This window comes from Cnephaeus nilssonii (genome assembly GCF_951640355.1).
Source record: "Cnephaeus nilssonii genome assembly, chromosome: 18".
NCBI lineage: Eukaryota > Metazoa > Chordata > Mammalia > Chiroptera > Vespertilionidae > Cnephaeus > Cnephaeus nilssonii.
In genome coordinates this window covers 14125633-14146782 of record NC_137089.1, presented here as the reverse complement: position 1 = coordinate 14146782, position 21150 = coordinate 14125633, and the positions used below count along the sequence as shown (strand labels likewise).

Sequence of the window (21150 nt, the reverse complement as noted above, 5' to 3'; positions counted from 1 at the left end):
GGACCCCTCTGTCCACAGGCCAATGCTCTATCCACTGAGCAAACTGGCTAGGGCAGGAGTTTGGTTTTAGACATGCTAGATTTAACCCTTTGCACTCGCTGGCTTTTTTCTCGATTCCTTTATTCTACTCGGGATTTAATGCTAACCGTGTCGAGTCACACTCGACATCCGAGTGCAAAAGGTTAAAATATCCAAGAGGAAATGGTGCATAGAGAGTTAGATGTGTAAGTCTGAAGACAGAACAGAGGACCAAGCTGGAGAAATATACTTAGGAGATGTTAGTACGTATATTTGTGATATTTAAAGGAACTATAATGAAATTACCAAGCTTATGGAGAAGAGAAAAGGTCTAAGGACTCAGCCCAGCATTTAAACGCCAGGAAGATAATAAGGAACCTGCCTAAGAGCTGAGAAAAGGAGCATGGGTAAAGGTTGGAGGAAAACTAGAATCAGTGTTGTCTTGGTCTCTCCAGTTCATTGCAGCTCCTGCTGCTTAAAATTCATTGCTCTGAGTCCCCATGTCGTTGTCATTTATTTATTATACAGATGGTCTGTCTTTTTACAGCCAGCCTCCTTCCTTCATTTATATTACTTCAGATGCTTCCGCAGGCATTTGGTTCTAAGACCCCTTCCCTTTTCCAGCTTCTCAGGGGTAAAGATGAAATGTGTCCTCATCCCAGAGTTGAGGTAGTTGCAAAAGCTGAAAATATTTACTGTTCTTTTTTTTACAGAAAATTTACCCACCTTTTCCCATTCCTATCAATTGTATACTTTATGTAATTTAAAGTTCAGCTCCTTTTGCCAGGCTACCTCATAGTGTCTTTACTTATTTGTAGAGCTGATTATATTATTTTGTTGGCCATGAGAAATTTTTTTTTTATATATATCTTATTGATTTTTTACAGAGAGGAAGAGAGAGGGATAGAGAGTTAGAAACATCGATGAGAGAGAAACATCGATCAGCTGCCTCTTGCACACCCCCTACTGGGGATGTGCCCGCAACCAAGGTACATGCCCTTGACCGGAATCGAACCCGGGACCCTTGAGTCCGCAGGCCGATGCTCTATCCACTGAGCCAAACCGGTTTCGGCGCCATGAGAAATTTTTGACTTGTGTAATGTTATTCAAACTTATTGAAGATGTTTTCCCTAATTTGTCTGAGCACAGAAACAAACCTTAATGCAGCACATCCTACGCTGTGACTACGAGGCCTGTCGACAATACCTTATGAATCTTGAGCAAGCGGTTGTTTTAGAGCAGAATCTACAGATGCTACAGACATTCATCAGCCACAGATGTGATGGAAATCGGAATATTTTGCATGCTTGTGTATCAGTTTGCTTTCCAACCAGCAATAAGGAAACTAAAGAAGAAGAGGGTGAGATTAAAACCTATATTGAAGTCTTTAAAAGGAATATTAGAATATAACAACTATTAAAGGAAAGAAAAATCACTATAAAAATTATGGTACTTTTATTTTTCTTCATGAAATCTAAGAGTTTTGACATTCTTAGAAGGTACAAATTTCTGTCTTACTAGGATTGAGTATGTGACATAAGCAAATAAAATTTTAATCAAATGTGTTTTTGTTGTTTTGAGTTCTATTCTCTATGATATACAGACTGTATGTGTAATACTTACGAGATTTACAGGTTTTATAATTTCAGATGACTACGTGAAGGCAAGTTATATTAAGGCAACAACCTTTATCTCAAATTTCAGAATGTAGAGGGGAAAATGACCTAATAATTTGTTAGATGGAAAAGCAAATAAGTATTTTTTCCTTATTGTTTTTAATTGATGAAGGGAAAAACTGAAAACCTAAAGTGCAACTGTGTAATTCATGTTTTTCCTTATTTTGAATTCTGCCAACGATCTTCTAGTAGCCACACTTTTGAATTGTGGTTTGAATACTTAGTGTATAAAGTAAGATTGAAGTACTGATACAGGGATCTTTTTCTTCCTTAGTAGTGAAAGCTATTGCATTCTACTTATGAATAACAGTATTCTTGACCTTTGGGGTTTGAAAAGTAAGGCAGATTAAAAAAGTAATTCATATTAAAGGTTGTAGTTCAATATATCTTAATTGCTTATTGCTCTAGAGAGGAAACAAGTTATTAATTATCTCTGGTACATGAATTAGAGCATACTCAAGAATACATAGCAGTTAGTGTTTAATGGCCTTATACCAGTGGTTGGCAAACTCATTAGTCAACAGAGCGGCAAACCGCGGCTCGCGAGCCGCAGTTTGCCGACCAATGGCCTGTACACACTTAATCTCTTAGTTATGTTTGAAGTTTAAGTTGATCCTAATTTTTTCTTTTATGTTTCAGAAGCAGAGCGCTCTGAAAGAAATACTTTCGCTGAAAGGCTTTCTGCAGTTGAAGCCATTGCAAATGCAATATCAGTCGTTTCAAGTAATGGCCCGGGTAACCGGGCTGGATCATCAAGTAGCCGAAGGTAATGTGATTTTTACCAGGAAAGTTTAATTGGCGGAAACATAATCCAAGTACAGAAATAAATGTATCTCTTACCTATTTATATGCATCATTGGTGGGTCCTTTTGTTTTATTTTTGTTCCTCCCAGTAGCACCCTGGGAATAATATCTGGTAATACCTACTTAGAACTTAAGCGTAGAACAGTAGGACCTAGGATGCTTCAAAAATTTGAGATAATTTAGACAAGTAGTTCAAACTTGATTCTTTTAATGTGTTTTAAATTTATCATTTTTGTTTTCTAGGAAGTTATTTTATTTAGTTGGAGAACAACTAATAACAGTAATTGAAAGAACCTCAATCTTTTGTTTTCAGATTGCTTATTTAGGTCAATTTCTCAGATGTCTTAATGTTCTGGGAAGAAATGAAAGGCTGGTGTATATTATGAATATTTGGTATTATAAACTTTCAGGGTTTCTGAGTTGTGAGATGGACAAACCTTTGTAACACATTGACAGTTACTAGGTGTTTGAATAGGTTTCAAATATAAAGAATTCAGGATATAGTTGTTTTTCTGAAGAAAAAGCACACATATTAGACATGACAGCCAAAATTGGATACTTGACAGATCATTAATGGAAGCACTGCTCACTGTGCTAATGTGATAGTTGTAAAGTCTATTCAGAATGAAGTCTCTTTGCCTATCTTCTGTTCCATATTCAACTTTCCCTTTAGAAATGATTCTTCTAATATTGGTACCAACTTGATAGCTTCCCAGGTTCAAAAACATCCCGAAGTGAGATTTATAAAAAAAAAACAACACCTATTTTTGGGTGACCAAATTATAACTTAAAACAGTACATAACATTATATAGACTATACAAAATGGAAATGATGACCAGCTTATTTGTTTAGGATTACACTAAGCAGACAAAGTATTTGGTCTAAAATGGAGAGCAACTTAAAATTCTTCATGAAGAAATTAGTGTCTGAATTATTTCAGGTCTTTCATTTCCTCAGGGAATATACAGGTGCCAATCAAGTTGGATTCTGATATGGGTGGTCCAGTGCCAGTGCTGCCATCTTTTTTTTTCATATAAGGATTATTTTTGAAGGCAAAGACTAAAAGGAGCTTCAAGAGTGGGTGATGTGTTGCTCACAGAAATAATTTGCAGAGTAAGCTCCTTTGAGGCATTTGCCGAAGATTTCACTGCAGTGCTCTTAACACAGTTCAAACTCAGGGCTGCCGATTGAACAGATGAAAGCACAGGAGTCTTATTATCCACGCCGGGCAGTAGGAAGTCCACAGACTGCTTCATTGAAGTGAAACCTTCCTCTAGCCTACAATGGATTTTCTAGGCGATGCCCCTTGATGAGTATGCAGGCTGGGATTCATGAGCTCTAAGCTCAAAACTGATGCAGTTTCAATGTTGACTGGAGTACTGTTAAATGCCTTCAGATGATGATTTGACTCAGAAGTTTTGTTGTGTGACTCACTAGTTCCTGAGTGCAAAGGGCAGAGTTAGTGGAAGGCTTGATTGATGCATCTGATTGCAGGTGTATGTACTCTAGAGATTGTTAATCTGGAAGACACATGACCTTCGCTTTTTTGTCACAGTGGTATGTTTGAACATGACTGGATTCTCAGGCTTCTGTAGCATGGATATTACGTGCTTACAAAGAGGAAATTACATCATCCTTGAATTCTTCCATATTGTCAGAAAATATGATGACTTCCAGGCAAGCCTATACGAAGAAATGTCAAAACTCTGAATCTTAGCAGCCAAGGTGGTATCTCCTCAGTATTGTCCTCAGCCACTGAGGATACAGGTGAATCTCCATGAATTGTGTACAACATCTTGAAGAATAATTTTCTTTTTTTTGTTTTTGTTTTTGTTTTTGTTTTTAAAGAATCTATATGAGGAGCTGGGCATTGTACTTAAAAATGTTCCCAAGACCTAATGAAGAAAAGAGGTTAAGGACAACTTTTTAAATGACAAGGAATGGTCCCCTCATTTAATATTGAATTGACTACATCAAACAACAAAGTTGGGAGTTTGAAAGTTCAAGATGAGACTGTGGTCTCCATTTATCTTCATTTATTCTTAATCTACTCTAAATTAGAGGTTGGAGAATAGCCCACATGTTTTCTTTGGCCTGTGCAATGTTAAATTTTTTTTTTAAGATTTGAATGCTTTTAGATGAGTGTGTACACCTCTAGTTTGCCATTGTTCCCTCCTTCTTACACCTGCCTGCCCTTTCCTCGACTTATTTTATCTTCTGGGCCCAGGAGGCATTGAGTTTGTGACCCTGGTCTGGTGTAAGCCTTCTTCTCGTTAAGCCCAAAACTATGCATTTATTTTCAGGTCATTTGCAGTGCTTCCCAATTATTGCTGATTCTCTGTGTATGTTTTTAGTAAGGCACATTAGGATACTAAGTGTCTATGTTGAGCTTAATTGAAATTGCATAGGAGCATCATAGTGTGGACAGTCACCCTGGTGTGTGCTGTTCCTGGTAAGGAGCCTGCATTCTCTCTGGGTGATGATGTCTTTGGACATGAACGTGACTTCACCCGAAATAATCACTGCAACCTGCTCCCCTCCATATTATAAAAACTCTTAAACTCAGATTTCTAAATTGGGAGAGAGAGAGAGCAGACATTGATAGCATAAAATAATTTACTCTAGGTATTTTTAAATAGTGAATGTTATAATAACTAAGATACTACTTGAGACCCTAAAATTTATTTCCAAAGAATGTTTCTGTTCCCAAAGGTACATCATCATGCAAAAGCCTTGTAAAATAGACGTGTTCCTGAAAATAGTCTCTAAAAGAAATTTTCATAAGTGCTTTAAATAGAAATTTACTTAAAAATTTGAAAATGTATTGGTATGGAAAAACATTTACTATGCATTAAATCATCATAATTAGAGATTCAAACATTAATAAGAATCTTTCTAAATCACTTATTTATAGACATAATAATGCTCACCTGGTAAGGTGTTAGGTCTTTTACATCAGAAATGTTTGGGATTAAATCTGCAAGGGAGAATGAAATCCCTTGCGTTGCCTGGCCCTTAAAATTGAATTTTTACTCTATTGAGAAGCTCTAAAATTGTGTCTGATTTGCCTTATGTGCTCTCTCTTAATTGCTGTTAGTTATTAATGTATTAATTTTGTAGCCTTTGTAAGCTTTTATTCAGAGGTTCAGATTTTTTATAGGTAGGCAGTTACCAGTTCCCCTAACGAGGTCTGTGTTTATGATATTTCTTTTTCTTTTTAGTGATGTGCACATCTGTGCAGTATTTTGATTTTTTGTAGGAAAAACAATCACGCCCAGACGTTAAATCTAACACATTTTACAAGCTCCAGTTTCATTCGTTAATTTCATTGTGATGCAAGCTGTACTGTTAAAAAAAAACAAAAAACTTGTGTGTGTAAAAAATAAATCTAAATTGGTCTTTGTTGTAAAATTACTTACTCTGTGAATATTAGTTCAATTGCTTTTGAGATCACAGACAAGGGATTTAGTGGGTTAAATCAGTCTGTACTAGTTTGTGCTTATCAGTCTGTTCGCTGATGTCTATTATTAAACTTAATTCTTACTAATTATAAACGGGACAGAAATTTTTTTTTGTTTTAATATTCAGCTGCTCATTTGTCTTAACTGTATGAAAGATTATTTTCTGATCTTCACGGCAACTTTTGTTCCCTCTGCTTAAGTTAGTGGTTTTAATGCTGAACTGGGGACTAGGAGCCCCCAGTTTCATTTCTGTCCCTCACTGACTTATTCTGTGATTCCAGAATTGGCATTTGTACTTCACTGCCTTTGCCTGGAGCATTTGCTTGTAGAACACACTTTGATCTCAGATGAGAAGTTCTGTGTACCTTTTCATTACATTTAGTCATGGTAGTGAGTTTTGATTTTGTCCATGTTCTAGTTTGAGGTTACGGGAAATGATGCGACGTTCATTGAGAGCGGCTGGTTTGGGTAGACATGAAGCTGGAGCTTCATCCAGTGACCATCAGGATCCAGTTTCACCCCCGATAGCCCCCCCTAGTTGGGTTCCTGATCCTCCTGCGATGGATCCTGGTAAGATCTGTTATTTTATTTAGTTTTTAACAAAAAGACAGGGTTATGAAAGAAGAGAAATTGAGCGTTTTAAATGGGTTATTGGTAAATCTGAAATATTTAAAAGTAGTGTAATGTGTATTGTAACTAATTTAGTTATAAAGATTTGGTAAGGGGTTTGTAATTTAAAAATTAAAATTTCAGAAAATCTTACCAGGTATTCCTCTTATTGAAATACTTCCATACTGGTAAGAAGCTACCTAGCAATACATCTGGATAAATCAGTAGATTATCTAGTGGATTCCTTCTTTTATAGTTAGGAAAATAAGTTTATACTTAAACCTCTGTCTGATTTATCATTTGGCTTGTACAGAAGAGCCTTAAGTCCAGTTAAGAGAACAAGTTAGGGATATGTTGCCTATAATGATATGCATCCTGCTATTCTGTTTACTGAAAGATGGTGACATTGATTTTATCCTGGCCCCTGCTGTGGGATCTCTTACCACAGCAGCCACTGGCACCGCTCAAGGACCAAGCACCTCCACAATTCCAGGTGAGAATCTGTGCTATTGTGTTTGCTTAGACATTTGGAGGAACACACTTCAGAAATGGGTTTTCAGATCCACACTTTTATAAGGAGACTTTCCTTGGCTTGAAAAGCATCTAATTCTCTGAATTATCTTCCATGTGTCAGTGAAATTGTGGTGTGGATGTACATACATTTCATTAGTTGAGATTTGTAAAATGTGTTAATGTTTTTAAATTCTCTTTAATGAAGTTAATAATTTATTACTAATATGAGAATATTTTTCTTGTGATGTATTTAATAGATAGTTGTTATGTTATTCCATAATATTCTTTCACTTGGTCTTTTTTATTCTTGTTTTGTTAACAAATGGATCTGCTTAATTACAGGTCCTTCCACAGAGCCATCTGTAGTAGAATCCAAGGATCGAAAGGCCAATGCTCATTTTATATTGAAATTGTTATGTGACAGTGTTGTTCTGCAGCCCTATCTACGAGAACTCCTTTCTGCCAAGTAAGAAGTTTAATATTACTTCATAGAATCCAACATTGTATGCCCTCTGTTACTATGCTCTCTTCAGTGAAAGATGCTTTCTCCATAAAATTCACTGTCCACTAAATGAATATAAAGTGATTTTATGTTAGCTTGATTTGAGTGTATATATATATTAAAAAGATCATAGCATTTTATTCTCAATGTGAATCCATAAATTAGTTCTACCACTGTCGCTTGGAAAACTTTGAGTATTATACAGATTCTTCCCCCCAAGTTCTACACTAGAAGTATGACTCAGTAGGTCTGGGATGGGGCCTGGAATCTGTATTTAAAACTGCATGATGGTTCTGATGGTTTCTTTGGAAATTTTTTTGGCTTGCAGAATGCATCATCATGAGATTATGCAGAGTTTTTGATAAGTATTATGTCGTAAATGCTCATTAATCATTAATAGATCATATCCTGCTTTCAGCATGACTGTTTATCTTTACAAGCTCATAACAATAAATATTTTTATAAAAATTAGTCTTCATCTGTGCCAAACTCTACTTGCATTAACTCCTAATTCTAGAAATAACCGTTGGGAGTAGGTGGTATTATTCCCATCGTACATTTGAAAATCCAGGCTTTCTGAGGTTATTGAACTTGCCCAGGGTTATAAAACTAGTGAGTGGCACAGCAGGAATTCCAGCCTTGGTTCATCTCTTGCTTCCAGAACTGAGACATTCATTTGGGATAGGGAAGGACACATGTATTTTGGAATAAACAGAAGGGAGACATGTGTTCTGTAGTAGGAAGCTTTATGAAGATGAAGTTTGAGTAGAACCATGAGGAATGAGTAGGGAGAAGAGTGAGCAACAACATTAAAATGGAGAAGTATAAATATTTTAAGACGGTAACTCGTCTAATTGAAGGTGGATGGTCAGAAGAGAATAGTAGCCAGTGAATCTGAAAAGTTAGGTTAAAGCCACCACTTTGGTCTATTCTTTGGTCTTGAATCCTCTGAATAATGGCTTTGTTTAGACTGTAACAGTATCAAAGTGGGGTTATAAAAATAGTAATATGAATGTGGTATTAAAAAAAGCATTAAAATTAGGCAAGAGTAGAGAGTAAAGTTGAGGTTATATTGTGTATGCCTACTTATAGCCTTCATTTGTGTGTTGCAATACCCTGATTTGTTAAAGATGGAAAAGATTAGAAGCAAAGGTAAATAATTGATTTAGAAGGAAGATTTTCATAAAGAATCCAAGTTTTGTCTTAGTTACTAGTGACAGTGATACTGTTGGCTGTCAGAGAGAAGTCAGGTCGAGAGCAAGTCTGGGAGAAAGATGACTTTAGCGGTTCGGTATGTTGAATGGGAGGGGTCACTGGGAAATCCTAACTAGGTTTATCAAGTAAGCAGGTGTAGGCGCTGGGACTGTAGTAACCTCATAGAAGTGGCAGCTGCTGTGGTGGATGAGAGGGAGGCACAATTGTCTGAGGTTGGGATTTTGGAAATTCCAGGAGGGAGTAGAAATTCAATAAAGAATATTGAAGGCATGTGTGTAAGAGAAAACACATAATAATAGCTAACGCGTACTGAGTACATACCATTTGGCAGGCATTGTACTAAAAGCTTTTTAAGTAATTTATTTAATCCTCATCACAATCTTATGAGATAGAGCCTTATTCCTATTCCCACGTTTAAAAAAGAGTTTATTTGACTCCAGAGCCCTTGCTGGTCAAGAGTGTCACTAAAGGCTAAGAATTGAAAGCACGGTTTAGAGAGACAGCGGCTTTCTTTCTTAAATGAGATAATATGAGATCAGAAAATTCTTTGAGTGGTCGGACATTATTTAACAAGACATAATTAGTTACTGCATCATGAACATGTCTTTCTTTTTTACAATCAGTAAGGAAAAGTAATTGATAATTAGTATTTTTATGTATAATTTTTCTCATTTTAGGGATGCAAGGGGAATGACCCCATTTATGTCAGCTGTAAGTGGCCGAGCTTACCCAGCTGCAATTACCATTTTAGAAACAGCCCAGAAAATTGCAAAAGGTAATTTATTTCAAGTCCTAAATAAGCTGTATATTTTTAAATTTGAATAGATTCTCTTCTATACACGTAATATTGTAATTATTCAAATCTGATTTCTGTATATGGAAATGATATGATTAATTAGAAATTATCAAGATAATTATTTTGTGCATGTATATGTTAGTGTTCGCGTGTAAAATTCATGTTTACACTTTTTTCAAGTGAGTTATATATTCTAACTTTCCATCAAAAAGCAGCTGGTATAGATTTCTTAAATTTCAAAAAGTTTCCATAATATATAATGTAATGACCTATCTTTAGAAAATAAAGATGAATTATTGATAGAACCTGCCAGTGATTAAAATGGTGTTAGTGATAACATTTTATAGAAGTTAGAGGTCAGATGTCTTATTGTTCTTCTGACTTGGAATACTTGCTTAATAGAAAACATTAAGGAATATCAATTTCTGTCATCTAGCCTTTAAAAGATTGAAGTAGTTATCATCTTTAAAATACTGGCTATAAATACTTGATATGATTGTCTATACTTTGTTAAATAGGTTGGACTTGATTCTTAACTGCATAACTCAGAGCTAAGGACTAAGGTGGCTGATGTGTGGTGCATTTGTATTGTCCTCAAATGTGGTTATGATATAGTTACACTTTGCACAGAATTGACTGGATTTCCTTGCATGTTGACTTTGTATATCAGGTGTTTTTTTTTTTTTGTTTGTTTTTTTTATTAATATGTAGTAATTTCTTATTTATACTATGTAAATGTTAGAGCTTTTCCATTTGAGGAAAGTAGCAGATGGCTGTGATTAAGTCCTTTCTTTAATCTTTGTAGCTGAAGTATCCTCAAGTGAAAAAGAGGAAGATGTTTTTATGGGAATGGTTTGCCCATCAGGCACCAACCCCGATGACTCTCCTTTATATGTTTTATGTTGTAATGATACCTGCAGTTTTACATGGACTGGAGCAGAGCACATTAACCAGGTAAGTTATTTTACATTTTCCTATGTTTACACTATCTTCAGGTTTTCTTTTTTTCCTTATTGCAAGTCTGATATTTCCTGTTACTCTGAGTTATAAAATTCTCTAAAGAAAATTAATTTTTATTTAATTCCTAAATAAATGAAGCAGAGAAGTTGATTCTTAACTTAGTTATGGGATATCATGAAAATGAGAAATCTTCAGTGGGTAGTATAATCTGATCTACCACTCTTGATGTAGATTTTATAGCTATACTTCTCTTTTTGGGATGGTATAAATTATTTTTGTCCACTGGTAGAATATGATTATATGATTTGCATTTGTCTAATATTGTAAAATGTATATTCACTATAACACCCATTACTTTCTTTCCAGATTTTATTGCTCTATCATCAAAATGTTTTAGAATATGTCAGAAATAATTATGAGATAAATATATATATATATATATATATATGTACATACACACACACACACACACACACACACACAATTGTGTGTTTTATTGAAGTATACCCTTTTAATTTTAGGATATTTTTGAGTGTCGAACGTGTGGCTTGCTGGAGTCACTCTGTTGTTGTACGGAATGTGCCAGGGTTTGCCATAAAGGCCATGATTGCAAGTGAGTACAATCTGATTTACTCTAACACTGTAAACTGCTTAGATTCCTATTGCTGCATTAAAATGATCTGTACCAAGTCATGTTTTGTTTTATAGTTCAGAAGGCTTGAGGTTTTATAATCTAGTCCTCTTTAAGCCAGTTTACGTATTAGAATGTGGCTCTTGATTTAAAGTGTACTTTGAAATGTTTGTTTGTTCTTTAAATAAAAGGAGGCTAATATGCAAAGGAATATGTGGTCATACATTGTGACTAGGATCTAATTAATCTTTTGAGATGTAGTGATAGGATATTTTGTCTGTTTTCTCCAGTCTTAGGTCCCTTGTAGCAAGAAATCACATTAAGAGAATCATAGTGGGTGTTAAACTAAAGATGGTAACCTTTCAATTCAGCAGTAGAGTTACCATGCCTAGTTTGTTAGTTTTCACAGATCTGAGAAGCAATAAGTACCCGAGTGCCTTAGAGTCTCATAGGAACATGAGCGTAACGGGTGCAGATGGGTAGGTGTTATAGGTAAGAGAGACTGGTTTGTAAAAACCACCTATTCTTCTTTAAAATAAGCAGTTATGTAGGACAAGTGGAAAAATTTTATAGATACTGTATTAATACTTAAGATGTTTATTCAAAGAATTTTGGCTGTTCATTTACCTTATTTTAAGCATCTAAAATTGATCATCTGTATTCATTGATTGCTTACTAAGTGCTCTCATTGTGCTAGAAGTTTGGGTGGTGGTGGACAAAGTTAGTCCCTGTCCTCACAGGGTTGACACTCCTGTCAGAGGACACAAGCAAGAAACATCTGCCCATAGGGTTTTGGTTCATTAGAGGCACATAGGAAGATCCCATAAACTTAACTGGCGCTGTGGGGAGATAGGGAACACATTCCAGAGGAAGTGACTATACTGAGTCATTTTTGAGATACCTCTTCTCATAAGAGTTTTGTGTAATTCTTGTTACATATATTTTAACAATTGCACTTTGCATTCAAAAATTAATAAGAGTTCTGTTTGGTTCAATGCCTCCATAATTTCAATATAATGTTTGTGTCTTTAAAAAAAATTTCAGTTTTTATACTTGTGTATGAATTCTTTCTAGACTCAAACGGACATCACCGACAGCCTATTGTGATTGTTGGGAGAAATGTAAATGCAAAACTCTAATTGCTGGACAGAAATCTGCTCGTCTTGATCTACTTTATCGCCTGCTCACTGCTACTAATCTGGTCACTCTGCCAAACAGCAGGCAAGTGGGGTTTTTAGGACATAAATTAGGTTGAAAAAGCACTGCACATCTGAGTGCCGTCCCCACCCCCCACCCCCCACCCCATATCTCCCCTCAAACCACCCCCCCCACACACACACACACACACAGAGTCCCCCTCACAACAGTGTTCTGTTTTGTAGGGGAGAGCACCTGCTATTGTTTTTAGTGCAAACAGTGGCAAGGCAGACAGTAGAGCATTGCCAGTACAGACCTCCTCGGATCAGGGAGGATCGTAACCGAAAAACAGCCAATCCCGAAGGTGAGTAAATTTTAGTTATGGAAAACATCCACATATGAAAAGTGTATGTTTATTTTTTTGTCCTACCCATTATTTCTTTTTAGATTCAGATATGCCTGATCATGACTTAGAGCCCCCAAGATTTGCCCAACTTGCGTTGGAGCGTGTTCTACAGGACTGGAATGCTTTGAAATCTATGATTATGTTTGGGTCACAGGAGAATAAAGATCCGTATGTATTCATTAAATTGTTTGTAGATTTATCTACTTCCATGTTAGTGTAGGCAGTTACAGTGCCTTCTCTTTCCTTCCCCATTCAGTCTCAGTGCCAGCAGTAGGATAGGCCACCTTTTGCCAGAAGAGCAAGTATACCTCAATCAGCAAAGCGGCACGATTCGGCTGGACTGTTTTACTCATTGCCTTATAGTCAAGTGTACAGCAGATATCTTGGTAAGTAAGTCCTTTGAATGTTTATTTACAAGCACATGAAAAGGCTGTTTTTCTTACTTAGCTTCCCATAATCTTACTAGTCCAAATTCCTAAGTACTAATAAGCTCTAGTTAAGCAGTACATTAAGGGAAATGGAATTTTTGGGTGATTGAAATGTCTCAGTTAACAGCAGAAGCTCTTTTCATTCTAAGTAAATTCCTAAAAGGTGTTAAAAATACAACAGTGTAAAAATGATTGGAGCAGTGTTCAAATTAATAGTAACTTGGTGCAAACTTTTTAAGTATCCTTTTTGCTGTGAAATTAGAAAAGGATATAAACTATAAAACCAGTGTGGATGAGGTTATGGTAAAGACACACTTACACTGATGAGTGGCATTGTGTTTGGCACTCTTTTGGAAAACAGCTTAGCAATGTCAAGAGCCATAAAAATATCATTGCCATCAGAACTTGTTATCTATATATATAAAAGCCTAAGCGACTGGCTGGCCTACTGGCCAGCTGGCCAGTCGCTGTGATGCGCAGTGACCATCAGGGGCAGACACAGGAGCTTATGAGCAACAGAAATGTTGCAGAGTGCCCTCTTGCACTCCAGGACCTCTCAGGGGATGTCGGACTGCCAGCTTCAGCCCGCCCCCACAGGCCAGGCTGAGGGATCCCACCTGACAGAGGGACCCCGCTCACTCCGCAGATGCCCTTCGAGCTGTGGCGCTGCCCCAGGTGTGGCCAGCCGGGGAGGGACTGTGGGAGGTTGGCTCCAGGGCGTGTCTGGCCCTTCTCGCCGAGTCCCACCCTCCTGGCCACCTTTTAATTAATTTACTCTCAATGTGCATGAATCTGTCACCGGGTCTCTAGTAAGGTAATAATTTATGATATAAGAAAGAAAAACAAAATACTTTATGGATGAATGAATCAAATTAGAGTTAAACCACTACTGAATGTAATATAGCAATTTACAAATAAGGGTTATTTTGTCAGGCCACTATGGCTCAGTTGATTGAGCATTGTCCCATGTACCAAGAGGTCACTGGTTAGATTTCCAGTCAGGGCACATGCCAGGGTTGTGGACTCAATCTCCAGTAGGGGGGCGTGCAGGAAGCAGGTGATGGGTGTTTCTCATCAATGTTCTATCTCCCTTTCTTCTTCTTCTCTCTCTCTCAAATCAATAAAAATAGATTTTTAAAAACAGATATTTGAATTAAAAATAAAAATAGGGTTAAATAACATTAAAGAAAAACCCAGAAAATAACATGAAATTGGGTGTCCTCTGTAATTGATACTTATATGATAGACCATGCATGGAAATGAGACTAGAAAGTAATAATAGTTAAGTGATAGGGATGGGATTATAAATTTATTAATACAAATAGTTAACTCTACTTAGCTGCTTCAATAAGTACCCTGTAGTGAATGAAATATATTCATCCTCTGACCTGACATACTTGGTATTGTTCTTCTAAATATTAATTGCTATCCATAGGACTGTGAGACTGAACACAAGAAGTCATACATCTGAGACCTATAGGCCAAGCACTAATCACTGACTTTGTAAATGTTTTGGTTACATTTATTTGGAGATTTTTATTATGAAACGTGAACATTGAAAAGGGTTGGAACTTTTTACTTAATGAAAGGCTAAACATCTTTTGCGATGTCTCCACACTAATGGAGTGGTTATAATTTCTTAAAGCTTCTGGATACTCTCCTGGGCACGCTAGTGAAAGAACTCCAAAACAAGTACACACCTGGGCGTCGGGAAGAAGCCATTGCTGTGACAATGAGGTTTTTGCGCTCAGTGGCAAGAGTTTTTGTTATTCTTAGTGTGGAAATGGCTTCATCCAAAAAGAAAAAGTAAGGCATCCCTTTTGATTTTGACATTTGCATTATTTTGCACAAACTTTTTGTGGAAATGACATTATGTATATGAAAGGATTCATAAAAGATTCCTATATTTTCCTTTTTGCTCTAGCAACTTTATTCCGCAGCCAATTGGAAAATGCAAGCGTGTATTCCAGGCACTGCTGCCTTATGCAGTGGAAGAATTGTGCAATGTAGCAGAGTCACTGATTGTTCCTGTCAGAATGGGAATCGCTCGCCCAACAGCACCTTTTACTCTGGCTAGTACCAGCATAGATGCCATGCAAGGCAGTGAAGAATTATTTTCAGTGGAACCACTACCACCACGACCATCATCTGATCAGTCTAGCAGGTAAATTTCTAACTGGTAACAGATCCTGATTAATTCTTTCTCTGGAAATGTCTCATTTGACTTACAAAAACCTTTGCACGAGCATTCAGGTGGTGTACATGATCATTTGTATGTCAAATGGTGAAGATTTTACTTTCTTTGGAACATGTGAAAATACTTTAAACATTATACTTACCTCCATGTCTAATAGACCTATAGTTGTGGGTTTTGGTTTTGGTTTGGAAAGGCACTATCTTTATTAGGTCATTATGGTAACCTGATAAGAAACATTACTTAAGACTTCTGTAGACATCGTTACTTTCTGTTTTTTCTTACCTTTAAGTAATAGTCTGTTGAATGGCCAAGTTAAAGAATGAAAAGATAACTTTCTTTGTGTCCAAAGGCTGGGGCTAGGGGGCGCAAATTATGTAGATAACAATCAGAATGACAGAAATTTAAAATACTCTCTACAACAGCCATATTAACTAGGAAGGGGCTAAAACAACTCAGTAATAAAAAAATTTCTAGTTACAAAGTTATTTATTCTTTAATCTCATTTATCTTTTCCATTTAGTTGATAATTTACCTTACTAGACCGAAGTTTGTTGAGTCAGAACGTTTAGAATCTAAAACTAAATGTTCTGGTGCCTTTTATTTAGCACAGTGCTTCTCAAGCTTTAATATGCGTGCAAATCACTTGGGGATCTTATTTAAAAAATGCAGAGGCTGATTCCTGAGATTCGGTATTTCTCAAAAACTGTCAGATAATGCCAAAGCTGCTGGTTGAGGGGTCACATTTTTTTTTTTAAAATATATTTCATTGATTTTTTACAGAGAGGAAGGGAGAGGGAGAGAGAGCTAGAAACACTGATGAGAGAGAAACATCCATCAGCTGCCTCCTGCACACTCCCTACTGGGTATGTGCCCGCAACCAAGGTACATGCCCCTTACCGGAATCAAACCTAGGACCCTTGAGTCCGCAGGCCGACGCTCTATCCACTGAGCCAAACTGGCCAGGGCGAGGGGTCACACTTTTGAGTGGCAAGGCACTAGAGGTCGTTAGCAAGTAACTTGTTTATTTTATTGGTTTTTAAAGTCTGATTGTGTTATTGTGTGTATATGTAATAATGTTTTAATAAGGATCTTTGAGACCGAAAGACCCTTCTTTCTAAACACCTATGTGTTAAGATTGGCCTCCTTTAGGATATGGAGAGTTCCCAAATCTTAACCCCTGAGTTTCGTTTGAGTTGATGTTGAGTATCTGCTCTCACTATTCTCCTTATACTCTACATGCCAGTATGTGTCCCAACTTTCCATTTATTATCAGGTCTTGTAGGATACCCTGTAATCTAAATTTAGGTTTGTCTGTCAAAGCTCTCCCATGGTAGCCTTGTCACTGATGTACTTCTAGGATTTGCTGAAAACTGTTACAAATCAAGCTGTATATTTTCAGACTTGCCAGATATACCCTAGTATCCAAAGGTTCTGCTAGTGAAATCTTCTTGTACTTTTGTGATGTTCCTGATTCTTGTACCCTGTGAGGAGCCCCCCATTACTTAGGTGGTACTTATTACCTTGTGAATTCCTTGTGCCCTTCCCTTGTGTCGTCCTCCCCCCCCCGCCCCGAACGTGAAATTTTTTATTGCATTTAACAGATTTTGGAAGCATCTAATCTCTGAAGAGTATCCATGAACCTGTTCCTACTAAATTTTAAGATTTTTTTTTCACCTTGCTTAGTTTCTTTATTAAAGTATTGTACACTCTGAAGCTCTGCTCTTTACTCCATTCCCCTTGGTGTATTGGGCCAACCTTTTATGTCTTTCCAAAAGTAGATCTCATTTGATAATCAACAGATATCAGTGCTAATGTTTCTACTTCATAATATAGAAGTCCTTCATTACAATACAGTACAATCACTCCTTCGCATAGGCTATCATCTGACCAGGGTTCCAAGCATGTCTTAAATAAAACAAATACACTTGACCAGTTTCTGGGGTTTCACTTGTGTTAGATGGTAGATGGTGTTTACCACTACATTGAGTATAAATTCTTAAGTTCAATTGTTTTGCTTTTCTGTTGCTTCCTCCCACCTCTTTAAAACTCTTAATGTCTTTAATAATTCATTTGTGTCTACTCTGTCTCTGTGCCTCATATAATAATTGTTACTGAAAGTTTAGTATGAACTAGGAACTTTCCTAAGCATTATAGATGTATTACCTGTGTAATACATCTTCCAGTTTTAAAAGGGAAGAAACCGAGGCTCCGAGAGGTGTTAGATAACAGGTTCCACAGCTATTGATGTTTAAAAATATTTAAAAATCTAGACAGGTGTTTTCCTTTGCTGTTACATTAGGCAGAGTATTAAATGGCAGAGTAGAGAGAAAAATTGCTGCTTGGTGCTTACTGATAGTGTTGAGGTATTGGATTGACCAACACTGAAGCCCACCTTCCCTCAAAGTGCAAATTGCAGCTCCAAACTCTCATGAGAACTTCTAACTAAAAGTTAGTTTGAAAAGATGTTCTTCCTGTCTCCACCTTGGCTGATACAGGATAAGTCTCTTGAAATCTGTTGTCCTTTCTTGATTTATGTTTGGCTCATGTATTTGATAGAAGAGAAGATTTCTATGGTGTAACTTCCTATTTTGCTCAGACCCCAGGCTGTCTTCTGTGAAAGCTATGGCTCCTTTAACCCTTCTAGTCCAAGAGACTTGTTTCTTGAAGGCTGTGTCTCAGTTGATGACTCTTCATGTGTAACTGGTTTGATTTTGTTTCGCAGAGCAGCTGAGATGAAGTGATTTAAAATCTGTAATAAAAGCATAACATGCTAATTAGACCAGATGTCCTTCCGGACAAAGCCGGGGCTGTGAGGGAAGCCTGGGTCCTGGGTGCCTGCTGGCAGCTGGGGAAAGGAAGGCCTGCTCTTGCACGAATTTCGTGCATCGGGCCTCTAGTCTATAAATAAAGGATAATAGGTAGATCACAGGATAATTTAGCCACTACCTGCATTTTAAGCTGCACTCTCTGCTTCCCCCATTTTTATTTATTTTTTAAATTATGGAGGCTTCTGTCTTTTCTTGGCTGTTTCTCAATTTGATTTTTAGGAAAGTAACATTATTTTGTCACCCACCTTTCATTATGATCTATTTTAACATCACACTTTTGAACTGATGTGTGTTCCCTCATATCACCCAGCAAGTCAAAGGTTAATAAGCTGGTGCAAAGTAGGTAATGTCATGTCTCTTAAAGAGTGAATTATTTATAGTAAGCACACTTTTGTTAATGGATGAATGCTTCTTGGAGCCTTTGGAAGTTAAGAACTGCTGGTGTTGAAATCAGTGGAAAAGGGAAAACTTCCCTTTAAAATATTTCAGTGTAGGGACTCATGAAAAGTAAAGTAACAACAGTTCTGAGCCTGGCCAGTGTTGCTCAGTGGTTGAGTGTTGACCTATGAACCAGGAGGTCATAGTTCAATTCCAGTCAGGGCACATTGCCAAGATGCAGGCTCGATCCCCAGTAGTGAGTGTGAAGGAGTGGACTGATTGATGATTCTCTCTTACTGATGTTTCTATTTCTCTCTCTCCCTTTCTCTTTCTGAAATCAGTAAAAACATATCTTTAAAGAAGACCACAATTCTGAGATTTATAAGTTATTCTTTATGATAAAACTAGAGGCCCAGTGCATGATTGAATCATGCACGTGTAGGGTCCCCTACATGCTTTCGCTTTTTGCGGTGGAGCTAGGTGCCTGTCCGCTGGTGCACCAGGCACTCAGCTCCCACGCTTTTGATGGTCCGCGGCCACTGAGGGGGGCTACCCTGCTGTTGAGAGGCGCAGGTCCCCTGATGTGTTTTGTAGACTGTTGAATAGAGCCTGACATTCTGTTTAATTCATATATTTTCCTGAATGAGGGGGTCCCCTGCGCCTCTCAACAGCAGGGTAGCCCCCCTCAGTGGCAGCAGATCTGTGCCTCTCAATGGCCGGATAGGCCACCCCAAGTCCCGCCCCCCAGCCTCCCGCCGCCCAATCGTGGGCGTAGCAGAGTGATGGTAATTTACATGTTACTCTATTATTAGATAGGATAACTTCTTTGGGGTTTATATTTTCTGAGAGACTAGAGGAGTTATTACTGGTTTCCAAGAATTTTCAGGTCCTATTTAAAATAGCATTCTAGCAAGTGAATCACACTGAGTAACATTCTGTCCGAGGTATGGCTGCAGTGTACTTCTGACCTCTGCTTCCTTACAGCTCCAGCCAGTCTCAGTCGTCCTACATCCTCCGGAACCCACAGCAGAGGCGCATCAGCCAGTCTCAGCCTGTTCGGGGCAGAGACGAAGAACAGGATGACATTGTCTCAGCAGATGTGGAAGAGGTAGTTTTAATTGGGGTAGACAAGAGGCTTTATTTGGGAGGGGAGGAGGGGAAAGTAGTCTAGAAGTGAGCTTACTATTGTTCAATGCATTTGTTTCCAGCTTCTGGATTTTTGTTTTCATTTGTGGTTATACATCTTTAAAAAATATATTTTTTTTCATCTTAAAAATATTTTAATAGTGCTTTATTTACTAGGTAATAGGAAATTGGAAACGTAACTTGTTTTAACTTAAGGATTAATAGAGAAGATATTCTCAATGTTAGAAACAGTTTTAGTAGTTTTGTGCAATGTATTTGAAGTAGAGAGAAAACTGCATATTTTTTGGGTAAATTTTATAATTGCAAAAGTTAAAAAACTATACATTGTTATAGTTCTAATTTTGAGGTTCTATATATGGGCAATAATTATAAACATTGAGATAGGTCAACATAATTTTTGGTAGCATAATTGTCACTAGCAAATGAAGAGTTCAGTTCCCTGTATTTAGGGATCCTTGTGTTTTCATTGACTAACTGCTGTGGAGGAACATTGGTAGAGAAGTAGGTTCATTATATGCTTTGATGGTCTACAAGTAAGGTTCTGGATTTAGGTTGAGGTGGTAGAAGGTGTGGCTGGAGAAGAGGATCATCATGATGAACAGGAAGAACATGGGGAAGAAAATGCTGAGGCTGAGGGCCAACATGATGAGCATGATGAGGACGGTATGCAAGTTATTTGAGAAATTTTTCAATATGAGTAAATCAGGTACCTTAAAGAGAGATTTTAATACAGAGAAAAGCCCCATTTGATGTTTAGCAAATTGTTCAACATATTTTCTGCCAAGGGATTCTGTAGCATGTCTCAACTGTTAGGAGGTAGTATGTGTGTGTAGATACAAACAGTTGTTTGTATGGAAAATAATATAATAATAGTACAAGAATAAATTGTTTCATGTGCTCACAACTATCAACCTACTTTTGCCCCACTATGTACATATACACATATATTACATATACAAATGTGCATATAAATATACTTATGCATGTACATACACATATGTGTATACATATATGCATATATAAATATATGTATATTTATAACATAATTCTCTTCTCCCTCTCTACCTTTTGGTCTAAGTCACTTTATTTTTTTATGAGGCTTTTAGAAATTAAAATAATCATAACTGTATTATGAGACATTTGGAAATTAGAGAAAAGGAAAACATATGACCCATAATGCCAGCTGTATGCTAACAGTTTGTATTTTACTTTCAGTCCTGCTCTGTACTGCCCTATTCCCTTTCGTGTCCTTTAGATATAGTATATGACATTTTTGTGACTTTCTTTTAAACTTGAAAATAATCATTTTGGCCTTTTTGCTACATAGTCACCTTAACCATTTTTATCAGTAGTTATAGAATAGACTTTTTTTTTTTTTTTTGGAACTAGCTTTATTGCAGTATAACTAATGTACAATAAATTGCACATATTTAAAGTTTCTCAT

The 21150-nt window shown here is 37.0% G+C and overlaps 1 protein-coding gene across 5 annotated transcripts in view; it reads left to right on the top strand.

Annotated features, from left to right (window-relative positions):
• The window catches only part of UBR5 (ubiquitin protein ligase E3 component n-recognin 5), a 130879-nt gene that overhangs the window by 79843 nt on the left and 29886 nt on the right, over positions 1 to 21150 (top strand). For all 5 annotated transcript variants that reach the window (XM_079795970.1, XM_079795969.1, XM_079795967.1 and 2 more), the window contains exons 21-36: positions 1168 to 1378; positions 2334 to 2460; positions 6379 to 6530; positions 6967 to 7062; positions 7425 to 7548; positions 9477 to 9574; positions 10401 to 10549; positions 11077 to 11168; positions 12261 to 12407; positions 12569 to 12687; positions 12771 to 12897; positions 12986 to 13115; positions 14803 to 14963; positions 15082 to 15321; positions 19545 to 19668; positions 20258 to 20369. In XM_079795970.1, the coding sequence (XP_079652096.1) occupies positions 1168 to 1378; positions 2334 to 2460; positions 6379 to 6530; positions 6967 to 7062; positions 7425 to 7548; positions 9477 to 9574; positions 10401 to 10549; positions 11077 to 11168; positions 12261 to 12407; positions 12569 to 12687; positions 12771 to 12897; positions 12986 to 13115; positions 14803 to 14963; positions 15082 to 15321; positions 19545 to 19668; positions 20258 to 20369 (2209 nt within the window). The remainder of the gene's footprint in view (positions 1 to 1167; positions 1379 to 2333; positions 2461 to 6378; positions 6531 to 6966; positions 7063 to 7424; positions 7549 to 9476; positions 9575 to 10400; positions 10550 to 11076; positions 11169 to 12260; positions 12408 to 12568; positions 12688 to 12770; positions 12898 to 12985; positions 13116 to 14802; positions 14964 to 15081; positions 15322 to 19544; positions 19669 to 20257; positions 20370 to 21150) is intronic.